This window comes from Chanodichthys erythropterus, chromosome 5 (assembly GCF_024489055.1).
Source record: "Chanodichthys erythropterus isolate Z2021 chromosome 5, ASM2448905v1, whole genome shotgun sequence".
Lineage (NCBI taxonomy): Eukaryota > Metazoa > Chordata > Actinopteri > Cypriniformes > Xenocyprididae > Chanodichthys > Chanodichthys erythropterus.
The window spans coordinates 35106836-35123320 of NC_090225.1; the positions used below are offsets into that span (position 1 = coordinate 35106836).

The following is a 16485-nucleotide window of genomic DNA, read 5'->3' on the forward strand; positions in this document are numbered from 1 at the left end:
TAGTTTCTACAGTAAGACAAAGCTGGAAATACAGCAATAATACTACAAAAGTTATAAAATTGACAGCAACTTACTGTAAACTGTTTCTACAGTAAGCTTTCTCTGATAATACAACAATAATACTGTGAAAACAGAAATCGTTTGCAGTGTGCATATGTCAGATTTATTGACTCGGACAGAGAAAAGCTGTTGCTATCAAACATTGTTTACTTAATCAAGTCAGTGTAATGGTGAAGGGATAGACCAAATAGGCCAACTGATGGATGGTTTGAAGACATTTCATGCTCCCTTGTAAAAGTATTTTGTAGTATTTTTAAAATACAAAAATACAGTAGTTTATTTTGATACATGGTGCGGCTGCTGTATTTTGTAGTTTATTTTGATACACTTAAAACTAAGGTATCAGGTACTTTATTTTAAAATGCATGTTATGTATTGTTGCCCAACCCTGATTACGCTGTGTTATGTCACTGTATCGACTGCGCGCGTTCTGTTTTGAATGGCAACGGTTTCCTCCAATCAAAGAGCAGAGTGATTGGAGGAAAGGGCGTTTCCGTTTCCCCTCGCGGCCTGTTCTGTCGGTCACCTCCTGCTGCGCAGTTCACGCTGAACGAGACGCGTCCTCTCCCCGGTGCGCAGGCGGGAGAGGCCCGAACTGAACGCGTAAACGTCGGGCGTGGGACGCATGATTTTAAAGGACAGGGTGCTGCAAATGGAAGCGGATGGTTTTGTGCGCAGGCGGCGGATGACAGCGGACACAACGGGCGGCGATGCCGCGGTGGCCGGAGCTTCCGCGGGCGCGGAGATACACTGGCTCGGCGGCAGGTTCTGGGGTGTTTCGGAAAGTCTCGTTGGCACTTTGACACCTCGGATAGCAGGAGAACCGGAGCTTCATGTTGGACATTTGTATGGCTCCCAAGAGGCCAGTGATTTATCGGAACCGGACTATGAGGGTTTGCCCCAAGGTGCCTCCACCAGCACGCACATGTTGGCAGGAGCAGTGGCAGGAATCATGGAGCATTGCTTGATGTTCCCTATTGATTGTGTGAAGGTAAATACATGAGTTTATAAAGAATTAAATTACAGGACTGATGTGACCAGCAGGCCCTTGAAAGATCCAGCAAGCTGGCAAGGTCGATTTAGTTTCCTTGTGTGAACTCCAGACAGTATATTTACTGTCTACATACTTTGCAGACAATAATTTCCCCTCTTCCGTTCTCATATTTTAGTTTTTTTTTTAGTTTTTTTTTTTTTAGTTTTTTTAAACATATAAATGTAACTTTTGCACTTCACCGTCCTTGTGGCTATTAATGGTAATGATCATTTGTAGTCCTATAATCTCTCAAACATACAAGATCTGTCTGGACTAATCTGGTAATGACTAACTAAAGTCCCAAGCATGTAACGTAATTCCTGCAACAACTTCCTTCTTTTTTTTGTTGTTGTAATATGATTGCATCCTGTGGTTATGAGTGTTTGTAGTACCTGTCTATCTGCGAGGTGTCATTATGAAACATGAACATGAGATTGGAAGGTCACACGTGGCTTCACTGCTCCTAAACCACATGACCTTAATGACGCTGCTCCGGGCTAGTGCGCATGCGCATCGCAGTTCAAATGCAGTCTGTTTAGAATTAATTGTCTTTTAAGTTGAAGGTTACCATAGAAAGTGTACTGTAACTAAAATAATATGTAATGTTTTTTTATACATACATATGCACCACAGCAGATCCGTGATATGCTATAGTTCTGTAACTAGACAGATACTCAGAATGCGACTGGGTTTAAAAGTATCCATTTCTCAATTTTAATCTATTCTTATTTTGATGAACCGTTATCAGTTCTTAAATCCCAAGAATCGATCTTTAGTGTATGCTGTTTTCATTTGATAAACATACACAACATTGTAGCGTGCCTCCCATTCAACACATCACATAAATCCTTATTCTTTGTTACCTTTGATATGAAGCAGTCTCAGCTTTCAAATTCTGTCAATTTTATTACCAAATTCAAGTAATAAATAGAGCGTGGCATGACCGATATAACACATCAGTTCAAGTGGCGTGTGAACTGATCATCTCTTCCTCTTTACTACTAATTACTACATGAAATAAAACTAAATGAACATCAGAAGGTATGTTGAAAGAAACATCACAGCTTACCGAAATCCGTATCATGTCTTGTGTAATCGCTCAATCAGTCTTTCAACCACGGAAAGACGTCAGTCAATATGTGTAAGTGTAAACAATGTCATGTGACTTTACATTTACCTCACTTGATAGACAGATAGAAAAATTAATTTTGATAAATATAAGTACTCCATTATATATTCATTATATTTTTACTTGTTTCTCAGTATATAAAATATGTTTGAATAAATCCATCATGCAAAGTTTTGTAAGACAGCCACCATGTTTATATTAAAAAACACGAATTAGAGCAGAAACATAATTATGTCATTAAAAGTTTATTTTATTATAACATTATTATAAAGAAAAGCTTCTTATATGTAATTCAAATGTTGTATACAAATCAGTTCATTTGAACCTTTTAATATTATAGTAATGTACCAACTGACAGGGTTCCCGGATAGTTTACAGCATTATTTGATTATCTTTACTGTACCTGCTGTATATCCAAATGAATCAATATCAAATTGAATTGAGTCGAAGCACAAGCTTGTGAATCAAAATTGAATCGAATCAAATCGTGAAATTTGTGTCAATACCCAGCCCTAATTCCTACTCCAATACCATTATTTCCCTAAACATGACACTGTCACTGTCAAGTTCACACTGCGAGCTTTAGTGATGAATTCTGATTTACTGCTCAGATCTGATTTTTTTTATTTATTTTTTTTGTCACTGTTCACATTGTTGTTTTAAATGTGGCCATTATCATATTTCACATGCACAAAAGAATGATTAAGAGACATCATGCAGCACACTGTTATACGGAAGTAAACACGGAGGTCATTAAAGTAAGCTATCACACGTTTATTTATATGATTCTGATCTGCCACAGAAACCAGCAAATTTATGTACAGGCAATATAAAAAACAAAAGATGAGGATGCGAAAAAGAGAGCAAAGTTTTTAAACATTTATGATATGAACCCTCACATTTTGCTTATATAGAGCTGTCACTGTAATACTTATGAGTTCTGATATATCACTGTTCTTCCACTGACTACCTTTTGCAACCGTCCTGATAACTTCAGGTATGTAAAATCTGACTCCCATGAGCGCAGAATTGTGCCGAATGTTGATCTAGAGTGACGTAAAAGTGGCATGAATTCTGATTTGACCGTTCAGACTGAGGTCGCATTGCAAAACATCTGACCTCTATTGAATTTAGGACCACTAAAGTCTCGTTCAGACTGTCCAATTTTTCTGTATATCCGATTGGAATCCGGTCATATTTAGCAAGTGTGTGAATGGCAAAAAAATCACATGAAATTGGATATTTATTAATCCGTTTTGAGCCACATTCATATGTGGTTTGAAATCCCATTCACATTGCATTTCTGGAAATCCGTTTCAGTCTGACCGCTCTAATCGGATTTTGCATGGTTTATGTAACTTTATCACGCCACGTAAAGTTGTAATCATGTCAGACATGGTTATAGGAAACGTGCTGTTGCTGCAGAAACAAGGTTGTGTTGTTGCAAAGTGCCGGTCAAGCAGAAAATGACAATATAATGGAGACGTGTTGAATTTTTACATGGGCAGAGATGACAGCACAGAATAAAGCCGCACATACCAGACTGCTACCTTTCTGCCGCTGCCTCAGAAGATGTAGTAGTCCAGCGTAGTGGATACACATTGTCATGTTGTAAACAAGAGAACATCTGTATTACAAACCCCATGTTGCTGCTCTTGTTGTTTTTGGTGTATACCTACTAACGCAACGTCATTGCCATAGAAACCAATGCAGATATTCCAGACAACGAAAGGGTGCCCTGGGACACGCAAATCAGATCCGAATAGTTGCAATACAGTGTGGACAGTAAATTTAGATCAGATTCCAGTATGATGCACGAATAATCAAATTTGGACTGACAGTGTGAACATAGCCATCTGGAAGTGGCCCAAATCGCAATTGATTAGATCAGTTTGCATGTGGGTTGTGCTGTTCACGATGACAAGAGAAAAACAGATCTGAGTCACACATGAGCAGTAAATAAATAAATAAATCGTATTTGGGCCACATTTACCTGCAGTCTGAATGTTGCCTAAGTGAGTCTGTGAATGCACTGATCAGGATTCCTTTGGCAAACTGATGAAGTACTGTATGAGTGTTCAGCTGCTTTTGTCAGGATGAAGTGAAGGGTTCTTTAGAGACAAAGACACTTTATCATGTCTGTTACAGCTGTTCTCTACTAAATTAGCCAGTCCACATTGTGAATCTAGAAAACACAGATCTGTTTTGTATATTTTAACTGCTATATATATATATATATATAATGTCTTTGCCCTAGTCTACATTTAGGTCTTTTTTTCTGTTAAATTTCCATACACTTCCATGAAGAATGCCACAATGCTCCAACTCCCACACATTTTACAAAAATGTAAAATTCTCTCCACCTCCATCTACCTGTCAGCGATGACTTATTATGGTGCATTCAGTTTTTTTAAATCAAGTTTGCACCACATTTTCTGTTGAATATTTTAATTTCGAAATGTATCAGTAGTAAAATTGGTTAAAGTATTTTCCTGTTAGATTTTTTCTCTTTGCAAAAACATGTAAATTCCATGCTGAGGTTTATTCACACCAGTATGAGTCATTAGAGAAGGTAAACGTAGAGGGATTCTGTGTACACTTCAGCCAAAGGTTAAATTCAATTCACTGAACACACTGCACATTGCCCCTGTTTAGAGAAGAGAATCAGGACAAAGTTTAGAACATGAACAGCACCTGTTCAGTCCATCATTGACTTGACTTTATTTGTAAAAAAAAAAAATAACAATAATAATAATTTCAGCACAATATATCTATATATAATATATAACATATAATTGGAAAGGGTAGATGTAATTGGTAAATTACTACAAATGAGTACAATTCTACTTTCCTAAAATAATATTATTTATCCACCTTTTTTGAAAGTTGGTTTGTTTATTGAATGTTTGTTTATGCTGCTCAGCTATAAAAATATAAAACATTTTTAAATTTTTTCAAAAAATTATCCAGTAATCTCAAATGACTAAAAAAAGTTATGGAAGGAAACTCTTTGTTGAAGATGGATACTTTAATCTCTTAATAGTGTTTCTTAATAATTTCAAGATCTCTTGTCTGATTTGCACTGTTACAGATCAAGCCTCTGTGCCTCGGTCTATTGTGCAATCCTGAACATTTTAAGAGAAATCTTGGAACTTCCTGTTGAAAGTTGCAGTTCCTCATGATTATACATGATTTACACACATTTATTGGGAAATAATTATTTCCCTGGCCTTTTATGGAAGTACTGTTTCCTTACAGGAATAATATTACTCATGCAACCACAGCTGCCATCTCAAATTTCACCCTATTGCAGCTGCTGTTCTGAACTTTTTCAGCTACTCTAAATCTGACCATGTCAGTTCAAAAATGGCTTTTTTGGTAGTTTAAAGTTGTTTAGGTTCAAGGCCACAAAGTAAACCCATTTAACACGTTGTACTACCAAGTAAATTACAGGCTCAGGCTTCATACATTTTTTCCCCCTGTTGAAAGCCATGTTTCTGTTGAGGCCGCCAAGCCAGGCACTGAATTGTATCCATGTTTCTCATATACATCAGGTGATACAGTAGCGCTGTAGGAAAAGAGGATTAGGTGGTTAGATTAAGTCCCTGTGTGACCTTATTGCTACAAACTTGAGTTCTAGTCTACAGATCCAATGACTTGGCAATGTGATGCATTGTTTGCAAGGCTTTATTCAGTCATGTTTGCTTTATTTTTATGGTCTAAATATTTAAGTTGATTTACTTTAATTGTAAACGTCATAAATTCTCACACTTAATTTTACGCATGTTTTTTGTGTGTGTGCGTTGCATTGAAATCACTTTTTTTGCAGGCCTAAGATAATATATGAATAATAAATGAAAAATAAATAAATAAATTTGGGGACACACCCCCAGGGCCCATCGATAGAAGGGAGAAAGGTCGTGACGATTCTGGATATCAACCGAGGGGGGATATTCTCCCTACCCCCAATAAAAGTAAAAGTATTTATGAAAAAATACTGAAATATTAAGTATAAAAACATAAATATTGTTGCAAGTCCTGCTGATTTAAATGTCAGCAAGGTAGTATTTTGTAGATGGCTAACATAAGTTATGCTGTAATTGTGAGAATGGTAGTTTTGGAAGCATCAAAATGGGTTGAAACGAATAAGAAATTCACTAGTTTTCCATCCTACATTGGATTGGAAATTTATAGATATATTCCAACTATTTTTGCAGATTAAATGTATAGATAATTTGTTGTAGGTTATTTGTTTTTTGTTTCATTTAAAAATCAAAAGATCATTTTCAATAAAAAAATATTAAAATATGTTGCTAAAAATATAATTTGTCTTTTCTTTGCATGGACCAATGAAAATATCAGCAGGTCTGAATTAAAAATCTGTTTTTAATACCTGTTTTTATACTAATACTTTAATCTACATACTGGGGGCTTGTAAGTTTAAACAATTGTTCTTTGTTGCAGACACGCATGCAGAGCCTTCAGCCAGAGCCAGCTGCCCGCTACCGTAATGTGATGGACGCTTTGAGGCAAATTGTGAGAACAGAGGGAATCTGGAGGCCAATCAGGGGCCTGAATGTTACAGCTGTAGGGGCGGGGCCTGCCCACGCACTTTACTTCGCCTGTTACGAAAGGTTGAAAAAGGTCCTCAGTGATATCATCCATCCAGGAGCAAACAGTCATTTGGCGAACGGTACCAGTTTTCCTGCCCATCAGCACTGCTGATTTCCTCTCACCAGCACACCCACAATTCAATGCGGAGTAGATTGTTAGTTGGCATGAATTTCTACATAGGTCAATCAGTAAATGTCTTTTTAAGTTGAGATCTAAAAAATGTATTGTTTGCCTTTTCAAATGAACTGTATATTAACACATTAGACGCGTTGGTAGTGTCAAGAGTAACTAAAGTTCAGCAATGGACAACATTCTGGAGCAAGTTATTTGGCTATGTTTTTGTATGAATCAGGTGTTTCTCAAACATCTGCCTGTGTCTTCTCAGTTGATCTCTTTAAAATATCTTTCTAGTGATGTCAAATCCCAAAATAACCAAAAATGGCGCTCTCCGGTATCACGACATCAGATATAAATCTAAGCGGAGATCATATGGGTAGCTAATCTTTGAACATGCTATGGATAATATTTTTAATTGCTTAAATTGTTGTTTTTGATTTTTATCATTTTGATTTACCATCATGTAGAATTATTAGTCTGACAAATCTGTGCAAATGCAATGTAATGCAAAACTTTAGGACAAACTGATCTGAACAACATTTCTAATGCTCAGTGTTTACCATATAAGCCAAGTAACTAATTAGCTTTATTGGAATTACCTTAAAAGCTAGACCTAATGTAATGTTACTAGACAATCTAAACTGACATACCTGAATGTCCATATGGTGTAATTTAAGCTTTTATATACAGAGTTATGGAACACTGGGTTATTGATAAGTGATGGATTTATATTTTATTATTGCATTTGTCAAATTGTGTTGTAATTGGTATTTAGACTTAGGGTGCTTTCACACTAGCACTTGGGTTCAAGTGACATCGGAGTTCAGTTCATTTGGATGACATGAATGCTGTTTTCTGAACTCGGGTGCACAGCCTCGAACCGTACCTGACTCCGCAATAAAAGGGTGGTCTAGGGTACGGTTCATGTGAACTCTGGTACGGTTTGCTGCTGATATGAATGCGCAATTGTACTAAATCTTGGAAATGAACCGCTATTGATGATGTATGATTCGATAAAACAAATTTTGTGTGTTTGGGTGTGATCTCACTTACTTTCCTGACAAGCCTGACTGATGCACTGCAAGCAGAGAATGAATATCTCATTTCTGCTGGACTCACGCATTCTTTAGAATATTTGCACTACATTTGCGGCAGATAGACGCAAGTGCTGTTATGTGCTGATGTTTTAAAAACAAGCCCAAAGGTTCAAAAACTAAAATATAAACGTGGTGAGCAGTGCTTTGCATTTTGCCGCCATCTGCATTGTCGTTACTAAGCAACGGGGGTAAACAGCTGCTCCTTTGATGATGCAAATGCACTATGGTTTGGACCCAAATAATATAATGCGAACACAGTCCATTGGGGGAGGGGGGGTAATCAACCTCTGGTTTGGACCAGGCAATCAAACCAATTGTGAAAGCATCCTTAGGGCCAGATTTACTAAACAGCAAATAAACGTGCGGGTGCAATTAAAGTGTTAAAGGGTTAGTTTTCAAAAATGGAAAAAAAAAAAAAAAAAATCAACTACTTATTCTCGTGTTTCGTTCATCTTTGAAATACAGATGAAGACATTTTAAATGAGGACATTTTAAATTCCACCCAAACAAAACCGCCTTACACCAAAATTACCTGGAACAATTTGTCCCAGGAACTTTTTTTCCCCAGACTTGTTGCTGTCTGAGTTTCCATCACAGTCTAAAGTACCGTGAAGATTAGTCTGGTGAAGTAGGACTGTGCAACTTTCCAGTTCCTGCTGGATATTGTCCTCGGCATATAAGGTTAATAAAGCCTGAACCTCTCCGTTGGTCCATTGGTCATAGTTTTTATAAACTCTATTGTTGATTAGAATGGCAAACAACTCTGCGCTGCGCTAACCACAACAGACATTTAAAAATGGTGGTTGAATTAAAATGCTGCGCAAAGTTAACTAAAAAAAATGCTGTGTGAACTCAACCAATCAGCATGTTCAGCGCCCAGGTCCCACCCCCGAAAGTTCATGAAATCTGAAAAAGTACTACCTCGAGAGCTTTCTGAAGGGGAAATTTTTACCCGGAACTTCATTTAGAACCTGGTTTCTGCCGTCGAAACATACCGAGTACCACCCCAAAGTCCCTAGACCCTGGGGAAAGTTCCTGTGGTGGAAACGCGACTTAATGCTTTGTCGCTTCTAAAAGTTCCTAAATAGTTTGTAAAACTAATCTTTGTGAATCGAGTGGTTTAGTGCACATTTTCTGAAGAGATTCGATCACTTTATATGATGAACAGATTGAATTTAGGTTTTTATTCACATATAAACAATGATCAGTGAACATAAACAGAAGCTCAAACGAACCTATTTGACATGCGAGTACAAACCTCATTGGTTCTTGCGGAAGCTCAAACTTGCTGCGTAACACACAAGAATGAACCTCACTGGTTCTCGCACGTCAAGCAAGCATGCTTGAGCTTCCGTTTACCATAATTGATGTATGAATTGATGAATGTTTATATGTGAATAAAAGCCTAAATTAAATATGTTCATTATATAAAGCGATCGTGTCTCTTCAGAAAATTTGGACTAAACCACTCTATTCAAATGGATTAATTTTGATCTCTATGTGTTAGTTGCGCAGACTGTCAATGGAGGGAGAGAAATCTTTCAGATTTCATTTAAAATATCTTCATTTCTATTTTAAGATGAAAAGTCTTATGGGTTTGAAAAGACATGAGGGTGAGTAAATGATGACTGTTTTAATTTTTGGGCGAACTAGCCCTTTAAGACATGCTTTTTTGGGGGGGCAGTGAATAATGGCAAAAATACCAGTAAATTGACTTCCGTAAATCTTAGCAAATTTTATTGCATGATTCTTTTAAATACACTCTGCCCATAAATTTAACTGTCTAATATGGAAACTCCTACAAATGCATATGCAGTAAGGTCATGCACAAGTATAACTGTGTCCACGCCTTTTCATTGCTAATTTCTCACAGCATGTGTTTAGTAAATCCTGACAGTAGTTTTTTAACAGCAAAAGAGGGTTTGTGCTGGCGCAAGCTGTTAGTAAATCTCGGCCTTAGACTCAACACTGCAGAGTTCATGGTAAAAGTCATTGTTGGTGTTGCTGTGTAGTGTCTCTTTTCTTTCTCTTTCCTCCAGGTCAGGGTGAAAGGGTGGTAAGTAACTGCTGGCATATTACCGTTTACCAGTAGAATACACAGATAAGGGGTCAAAATAATATTTGACATCAAGATACTTTTTTTGTTTTTTGGATCATGGTTTGCAGGCAAATGCCTCATGTCCTGTTAGCATCTCTGTATTTTGATGTATTTGCAGAAAGCAGCAGCAGCAGCAGCAGTTTTTACTTTTTACCGTTAAAAAAACAGACATAATGAGTGAAGTAAATGCCAGTATCCTGAACAAAAGACTCTTTTTCTCCTGACTCCACATTCCCCAGAGTTTATCCAGTCAATCCCTAATCTCTCTGTTAAATCATAGGGGGTATTTGGTGGCTGTTCAGGTTTTTAAACAGTTTTTGTTTAACTGTGATCTGATCCATCTGTATATCTGATTGTTGTATTTTGATTCTGGTGACTGTCCAGTGTTTTCATGCCCTAATTTTGGTGCTAATGTCTGAGGGTCTGTGTTACAGGGGCCGCTGGATGTGTTGCCACATTGCTTCATGATGCTGCCATGAATCCAGCTGAAGGTATATTTGTTTTAATCTTGAATTCCTATAAAAAGATTTTAATATACACTACCATTCAAAAGTTTAAGTTCAGTAAGTGTTTTTTTTTTTTTTTTTTTTTTTTTTTTTTTTTTTTTTTGGATATGTACTTTTTGTAATTTTCCCATGTCGGTTATTTAATTTTTTTTGAATCCTGTTAATACTTCCCCCTTAAAAACATTATACCGCGTGTGTAGCCACATGACTCCGCCCCGTCCAGTCTACACGCAGGTGAACGCCGAGTCAACTCAGAGAGCCTTGCTCCTTCACTAAACTGTCAGTTGTATGTGTTTTACGGTTTGCCAATTTAGACATTCAAGCGATTTAGACGATCAGATGTGTATTATTATATTGAGTTACCGTGCTTGCACAGCTGCATTGTGGCACAAACACTCATACAAACAGTAGCTGCGCAAAACGTGAAGATCACGCTCACAGAGAGGAACGCAGAACGTAATTGTCAGCGCTGTCCTGTGATTTATCACTAAAATAGCTTCGAAACTCAAAACCTATTATTATAGCATATATTTTTCTACTTTTCAAGTAACTATTTACAACCCACAGCTTCACATTTAATAGAGAGACGGTATGACTAATTCACAAATGCAATCGCTCTCATTACATAATGGTACTGTGCTAATTTATCTTTATATGAATTACAACGAGCAGAAATCTGTAAGAAATATTGCGAACCATAGATAAAATAACTGCTGAAAGTGAGCTGTTATGTCAGATCACTTTTTCAGTAGGAAAAAATATCCCACCTTTAACCCTTGTGTGGTCTTCTTTTGGGAAGTACACTCAGGGTCTTCGGGGTCTCCACAGACCCCAGGCAACAAAATGCAATTTTGTAACAAAATACTTGTTTGTTTTTTTTTGTTTTTTTTTATATAAATAAATTTAACAAAATATTTTTTTTAAATAGGTTTTTATACAAAAACAGCTTTTTATGTAAAATTCACTTTCATTCATGGGGATAACATGGATAATTTGACATGGTTTAGTGCATGATTTTTGCCCATCTTTTGGAAAATGCAGTTATAAAACTAAAACAACTCATTTTTACCAGTAGATGGCTGCAGAGCTCCACTATTTGCAGTGTGCTTTTTGACTGACTGAAAGACATATTTTCACAAGTATTTTTCAGTTGGATTCATATCGAAATTTTCTGAAATCACAATTAGAACAATAAAATCTACTTTTTGTCAAAGTTTAAAAAATTGGACAAAATTTATCCTCAAAATGACAAAAAATATTTTTATTTTTTTCAGTACAAAAAAAAATGCTAAACTTTGACAAAAAGTAATATTTATTGTTTTTTTTATTGTCATAATTGTGATTTAATAACATTTAGATATGAATCCAATTGAAAAAAAAAAGCTCTGCAGCCGTCTACTGGTAAAAGTTATATATTTTTTTACTTTTAAAACTGCATTTTCCAAAAGATGGGCAAAAATCTTACACTAAACCATGTCAAATTATCCATGTTATCCCCATGAATTAAAGTTAGAAATGTGGGTCTTTTATAAAGTGAATTTTACATAATCTGTTTCTGTGTAAAAAAAAAATATTTATTTATTTATATAAATTTAAAAGATATGACAAATCCTCCAAAAACTGCACAAATATGAAGTAAAAACATTAATAAACAGAAAAATTACATTTGTTTTTTAAAAAACAATTATTTTGTTACAAAATTACATTTTGTTGCCTAGGGTCTGTGGAGACCACAAAGACCCTGAGTGTGACCTTTTTTTTTTTTTTTACACTAACATAACCTCAATATCAACATCGACATCAACAACTTTACAAAGTTTCATGTCATTTGGACAAAGATAACTTTTTTTTTTTATTTGAGCAAATGTCTTTTGGGGTCTGTGCAGACTATGAGGGCAAAAAAACAAAACAGAAACAAATAATCGTTCATTAATCGTAATCGTGGTAAACTGTTCAATTAATCAAGGTTTTGATTTTAGGCCATAATCATCCAGCCCTATGATGTAGCTAACTGGCCTGTGCTATAATTAGTAGGACTGTAGCTAACTATTTTGATGATCAATTGATGGTCCAAATAATGCACAAATTGAACAGCAATCCTTGACTCCCTTGGTCTGGTAGTTCACTGTGCACTCCCAGCCAGAAGGTGGCAGAAAAGATCTGATTTCACTACAAAACTCAAAAAAAAAACTCAAAAAAAAAAAAAAAACATTCCAAAAGACAGCCTTGTGGGAGCATATTGGCCTTGCTCTAATTAACAGCTGTGCGATGTTGAAACAGTAGCATTAGCCGAAATCCCCCAGTGGCCCGAGTCTCAGTCAGACAGCAGTGTCTGTGTCTGCGCTCTTGAGGCTCAAGGTTAATCAGCACAGGTGCCAGACTGAGACCTTGCGTAGACACCTGCTCTCCTTCGCCTCGTCTGTTCCCTGCAGACCGCTTGACTGTAGGTCAGACAGGAGGTTTGTTTGATCCGCTCATGTCCGGATGAAACAGACATTTCTGCTTTGATGGGCCTACTGTATTTCAGTCATGACTTCTTGCACTTGATTAATGTTTCCCTTCCTGTCCTCTTTTGTTTCCTGTCTGACTGACTGCGATGACCTCCCTTATTCAGTGGTGAAGCAGAGGATGCAGATGTATAACTCGCCATACCGTGGCGTTCTGGACTGTATGCGCTGCGTGTGGCAGCGGGAGGGGGCGTTGGCCTTTTATCGCAGCTACACTACGCAGCTCACCATGAATGTGCCGTTCCAGGCATTGCACTTCATGACCTACGAATACCTGCAAGAGCTGTTGAACCCCCAAAGACAATACAACCCCTCCTCCCACATGGTGTCGGGTGCGCTGGCGGGTGCCATCGCCGCCGCCGCCACAACACCACTGGACGTTTGCAAGACGCTGCTGAACACGCAGGAGTCTCTGGCTATCGATTCTGTCAGCCAGAGCGGAAGACACATCTCAGGCCTCGGCCATGCCTTCCGGACTGTCTATAGGCTTGGCGGCCTGCCTGCTTACTTCAAAGGCGTTCAGGCTAGGGTCATATACCAGATGCCCTCTACTGCCATCAGCTGGTCTGTCTATGAGTTCTTCAAGTACATTATCACCAAACACCAGCACGAGAAGCGCAGGATCCAGAGAGACGGAGAGAAGTAGCTGCTTGTCGATGGCAAGACCTTGGCTTTCTCTCGCATAACCAACCAGATTAAGCACTGAAGCTGCAAACGGACTGACTTAATAAATGATACGCACATATAGAGTCCAAACACTCATGTCTGTTTACTTCCTTTCAGTCAGCATTTAATACTTTGCTGTATAATTTAGCTAATAATCATGACCTAAGTTTTCACTGTGAAGGCTCAAGTTTTTGTTCACTCAGCCCAAACAAAACATCTTTGTGAGTCCCACAAGAGGGCATCAGCGGCCTCTCCAGACTTTATATGCTGATGAGGGGGCGGTCCTTTAAATGTGTGGGTGGGCTTTAGAGCCTCTAGACTTCTCCAATTCCTTTTTTCATCTAAACATTACCCAAGAAGAGCAAACCTGAAACAACTTTTTATATACCCAGCCAAAATCGATACGCACAATTGAAGACATATCTGTACATTCAAATTGGGATTTTAAATATCATTTAAATCAGTTTACGGCAGAATGTAGACCTGTACAGTAATTTATTGCCTTCTCTGGCTGAATAGCACTCAGAGATAATGAAAGATATATATGTTAGAGGTATTTTTGTAGAATTTGGCAGTGGCATTTTCGTCAGCACTTGTGGGAAATGTTCCTGCAGTTGATCCAAAAATTCAGGTGGAGATCAATGCCCCTCCACAACTTCTAGAAATAGTTTTGAGGTCTCTAGGGGATGCCACATAGATTGCGTATAACGGCTTTAGAAAGACACCCAGTCCTTTCTGGTCAGCATTAGTATTATCCATTCAACAATGCCTTACACATGCAGATCACATGACCTGAGTGTCATTTATCATTCAGCGAGTGTCATTCAGATTCATTATCTGTTGAGGCCATTCTGAGTAATTAAATGAATATGAATTGGTTTGAGTTATTTCTTGAAGGACATTGGAATGTATTTTGGTTTGCTCTTAACAAAATTTGAGCTCTTGCGTTTGAGAGTTTCAGCTGAAACACACCTGGCCGTTGAACACGTATAGAGTTTTATTGACTGAGATCTGACTGCCCTGTTCCTTTTTGTTCCTCAGCTTTCAATAAATTAGCAGTGCAGGAATTTCCCTGGCTTGCATAAGCTGATGTCTCTGTGATTTTCAATTATTTATTTGTAAACTGTAATTTAAATTTGGAAATGATGTGGGTTAAAATGTTTCCTTTACTGGTTTTGTTAAGAAAGAGTTCACACACTATATCATTTAAAAAGTTTGGGGTTGGTATTTGTTTTTGAAAAAAGTCTCATGCTCAATGAGACTCCATTTATTCGATTAAAGATTCAGTATAAATAATATTCTGAATTTATTTCTGAAATTATTGAATTTTCAGCATCATTGCTCCAGTCTTCAGTGTCACAAGATCCTTCAGAGATTTTATATATATATATTACACACACATGCTATATTGCCAAAAGTATTGGGACACCCCTCCAAATCATTGAATTCAGATGTTCCAATCACTTCCATAGCCAAAAAGGTGTATAAAATCAAGCACCTAGGCATGCAGACTGCTTCTACAAACATTTGTGAAAGAATGAGTTGCTTTCAGGAGCTCAGTGAATTCAAGCGTGGTACCGTGATAGGTTGCCACCTGTGCAATAAATCCATTTGTGAAATTTCCTCACTACTAAATATTCCATGGTCAACTGTTAGTGGTATCATAATGAAGTGTAAGCAATTGGGAACAACAGCAACTCAGCCACGAAGTGGTAGGCCATGTAAAATCAGAGCGGGGTCAGCGCATGCTGAGGCACACAGAGCGCAGAAGTCGCCATCTTTCTGCAGAGTCAATAGCTACAGACCTCCAAACTTTGTGTGGCCTTCAGATTAGCTCAAGAACAGTGTGTAGAGAGCTTCATGGAATGGGTTTCTATGGCCGAGCAGCTGCATCCAAGCCTTACATCACCAAGTGCAATGCAAAGCGCTTGGATGCATTTGTGTAAAGCACGCAGCCACTGGACTCTAGAGCAGTGGAGACGTGTTCTCTGGAGTGTCGAATCACGCTTCTCTGTCTGGCAATCCGATAGACGAGTCTAGGTTTGGTGGTTGCCAGGGGAACGGTACTTGCCTGACTGCATTGTGCCAAGTGTAAAGTTTGGTAGGGGGGATTATGGTGTGGGGTTGTTTTTCAGGGGTTGGGCTTGGCCTCTTAGTTCCAGTGAAAGGAACTCTTAATGCTTCAGCATACCAAGACATTTTGGACAATTTCATGCTCCCAACTTTGTGAGAACAGTTTGGGGATGACCCCTTCCTGTTCCAACATGACTGCGCACCAGTGCACAAAGCAAGGTCCATAAAGACATGGATGAGTGAGTTTGGTATGGAGGAACTTGATAATATATATCATCATAAAACTATGGTTAATATTAAGAAACATCCATCCACAGTGATTAAAATGTTAACACATCCACCTAGAACAGTAGTCCCAGTACTTAAAATATGATTTTACGATTTAGACACCATTAAAGCTCAAATATAAAAAAAAAAAAAAACAACAACAACTGACAACTGCTTAATACACATGGGTACTATTTACATCTTCTGGAACGGTTTGTACCATTGATTTCCATTGTAAGTACATTACTGTACATGTACATGGGTACTTTATTTTTCCCCTTCACATATTGAGAGACTTGTTGCATGTGTTAACTTGTT

General features: G+C 37.7%; 1 protein-coding gene across 1 annotated transcript; it reads left to right on the forward strand.

Annotated features, from left to right (window-relative positions):
- Positions 1-558: 558 nt before the first annotated feature.
- On the forward strand, positions 559-15065 carry slc25a28 (solute carrier family 25 member 28). The gene is made up of 4 exons (XM_067386971.1): positions 559-1051; positions 6687-6915; positions 10583-10639; positions 13269-15065. Exons 1-4 carry the CDS (start codon positions 686-688, stop codon positions 13805-13807), a joined length of 1191 nt encoding a protein of 396 aa, XP_067243072.1. The 5' UTR covers positions 559-685; the 3' UTR covers positions 13808-15065.
- The last annotated feature ends 1420 nt before the right edge of the window (positions 15066-16485 follow it).

Coding starts and splice junctions, on each gene's coding strand:
- slc25a28 (XM_067386971.1), top strand. CDS start 686: ATGATTTTAAAGGACAGGGTGCTGCAAATGGAAGCGGATGGTTTTGTG. Junction 1,052..6,686: donor TCCCTATTGATTGTGTGAAG/GTAAATACATGA, acceptor TCTTTGTTGCAG/ACACGCATGCAGAGCCTTCA. Junction 6,916..10,582: donor AAACAGTCATTTGGCGAACG/GTACCAGTTTTC, acceptor TCTGTGTTACAG/GGGCCGCTGGATGTGTTGCC.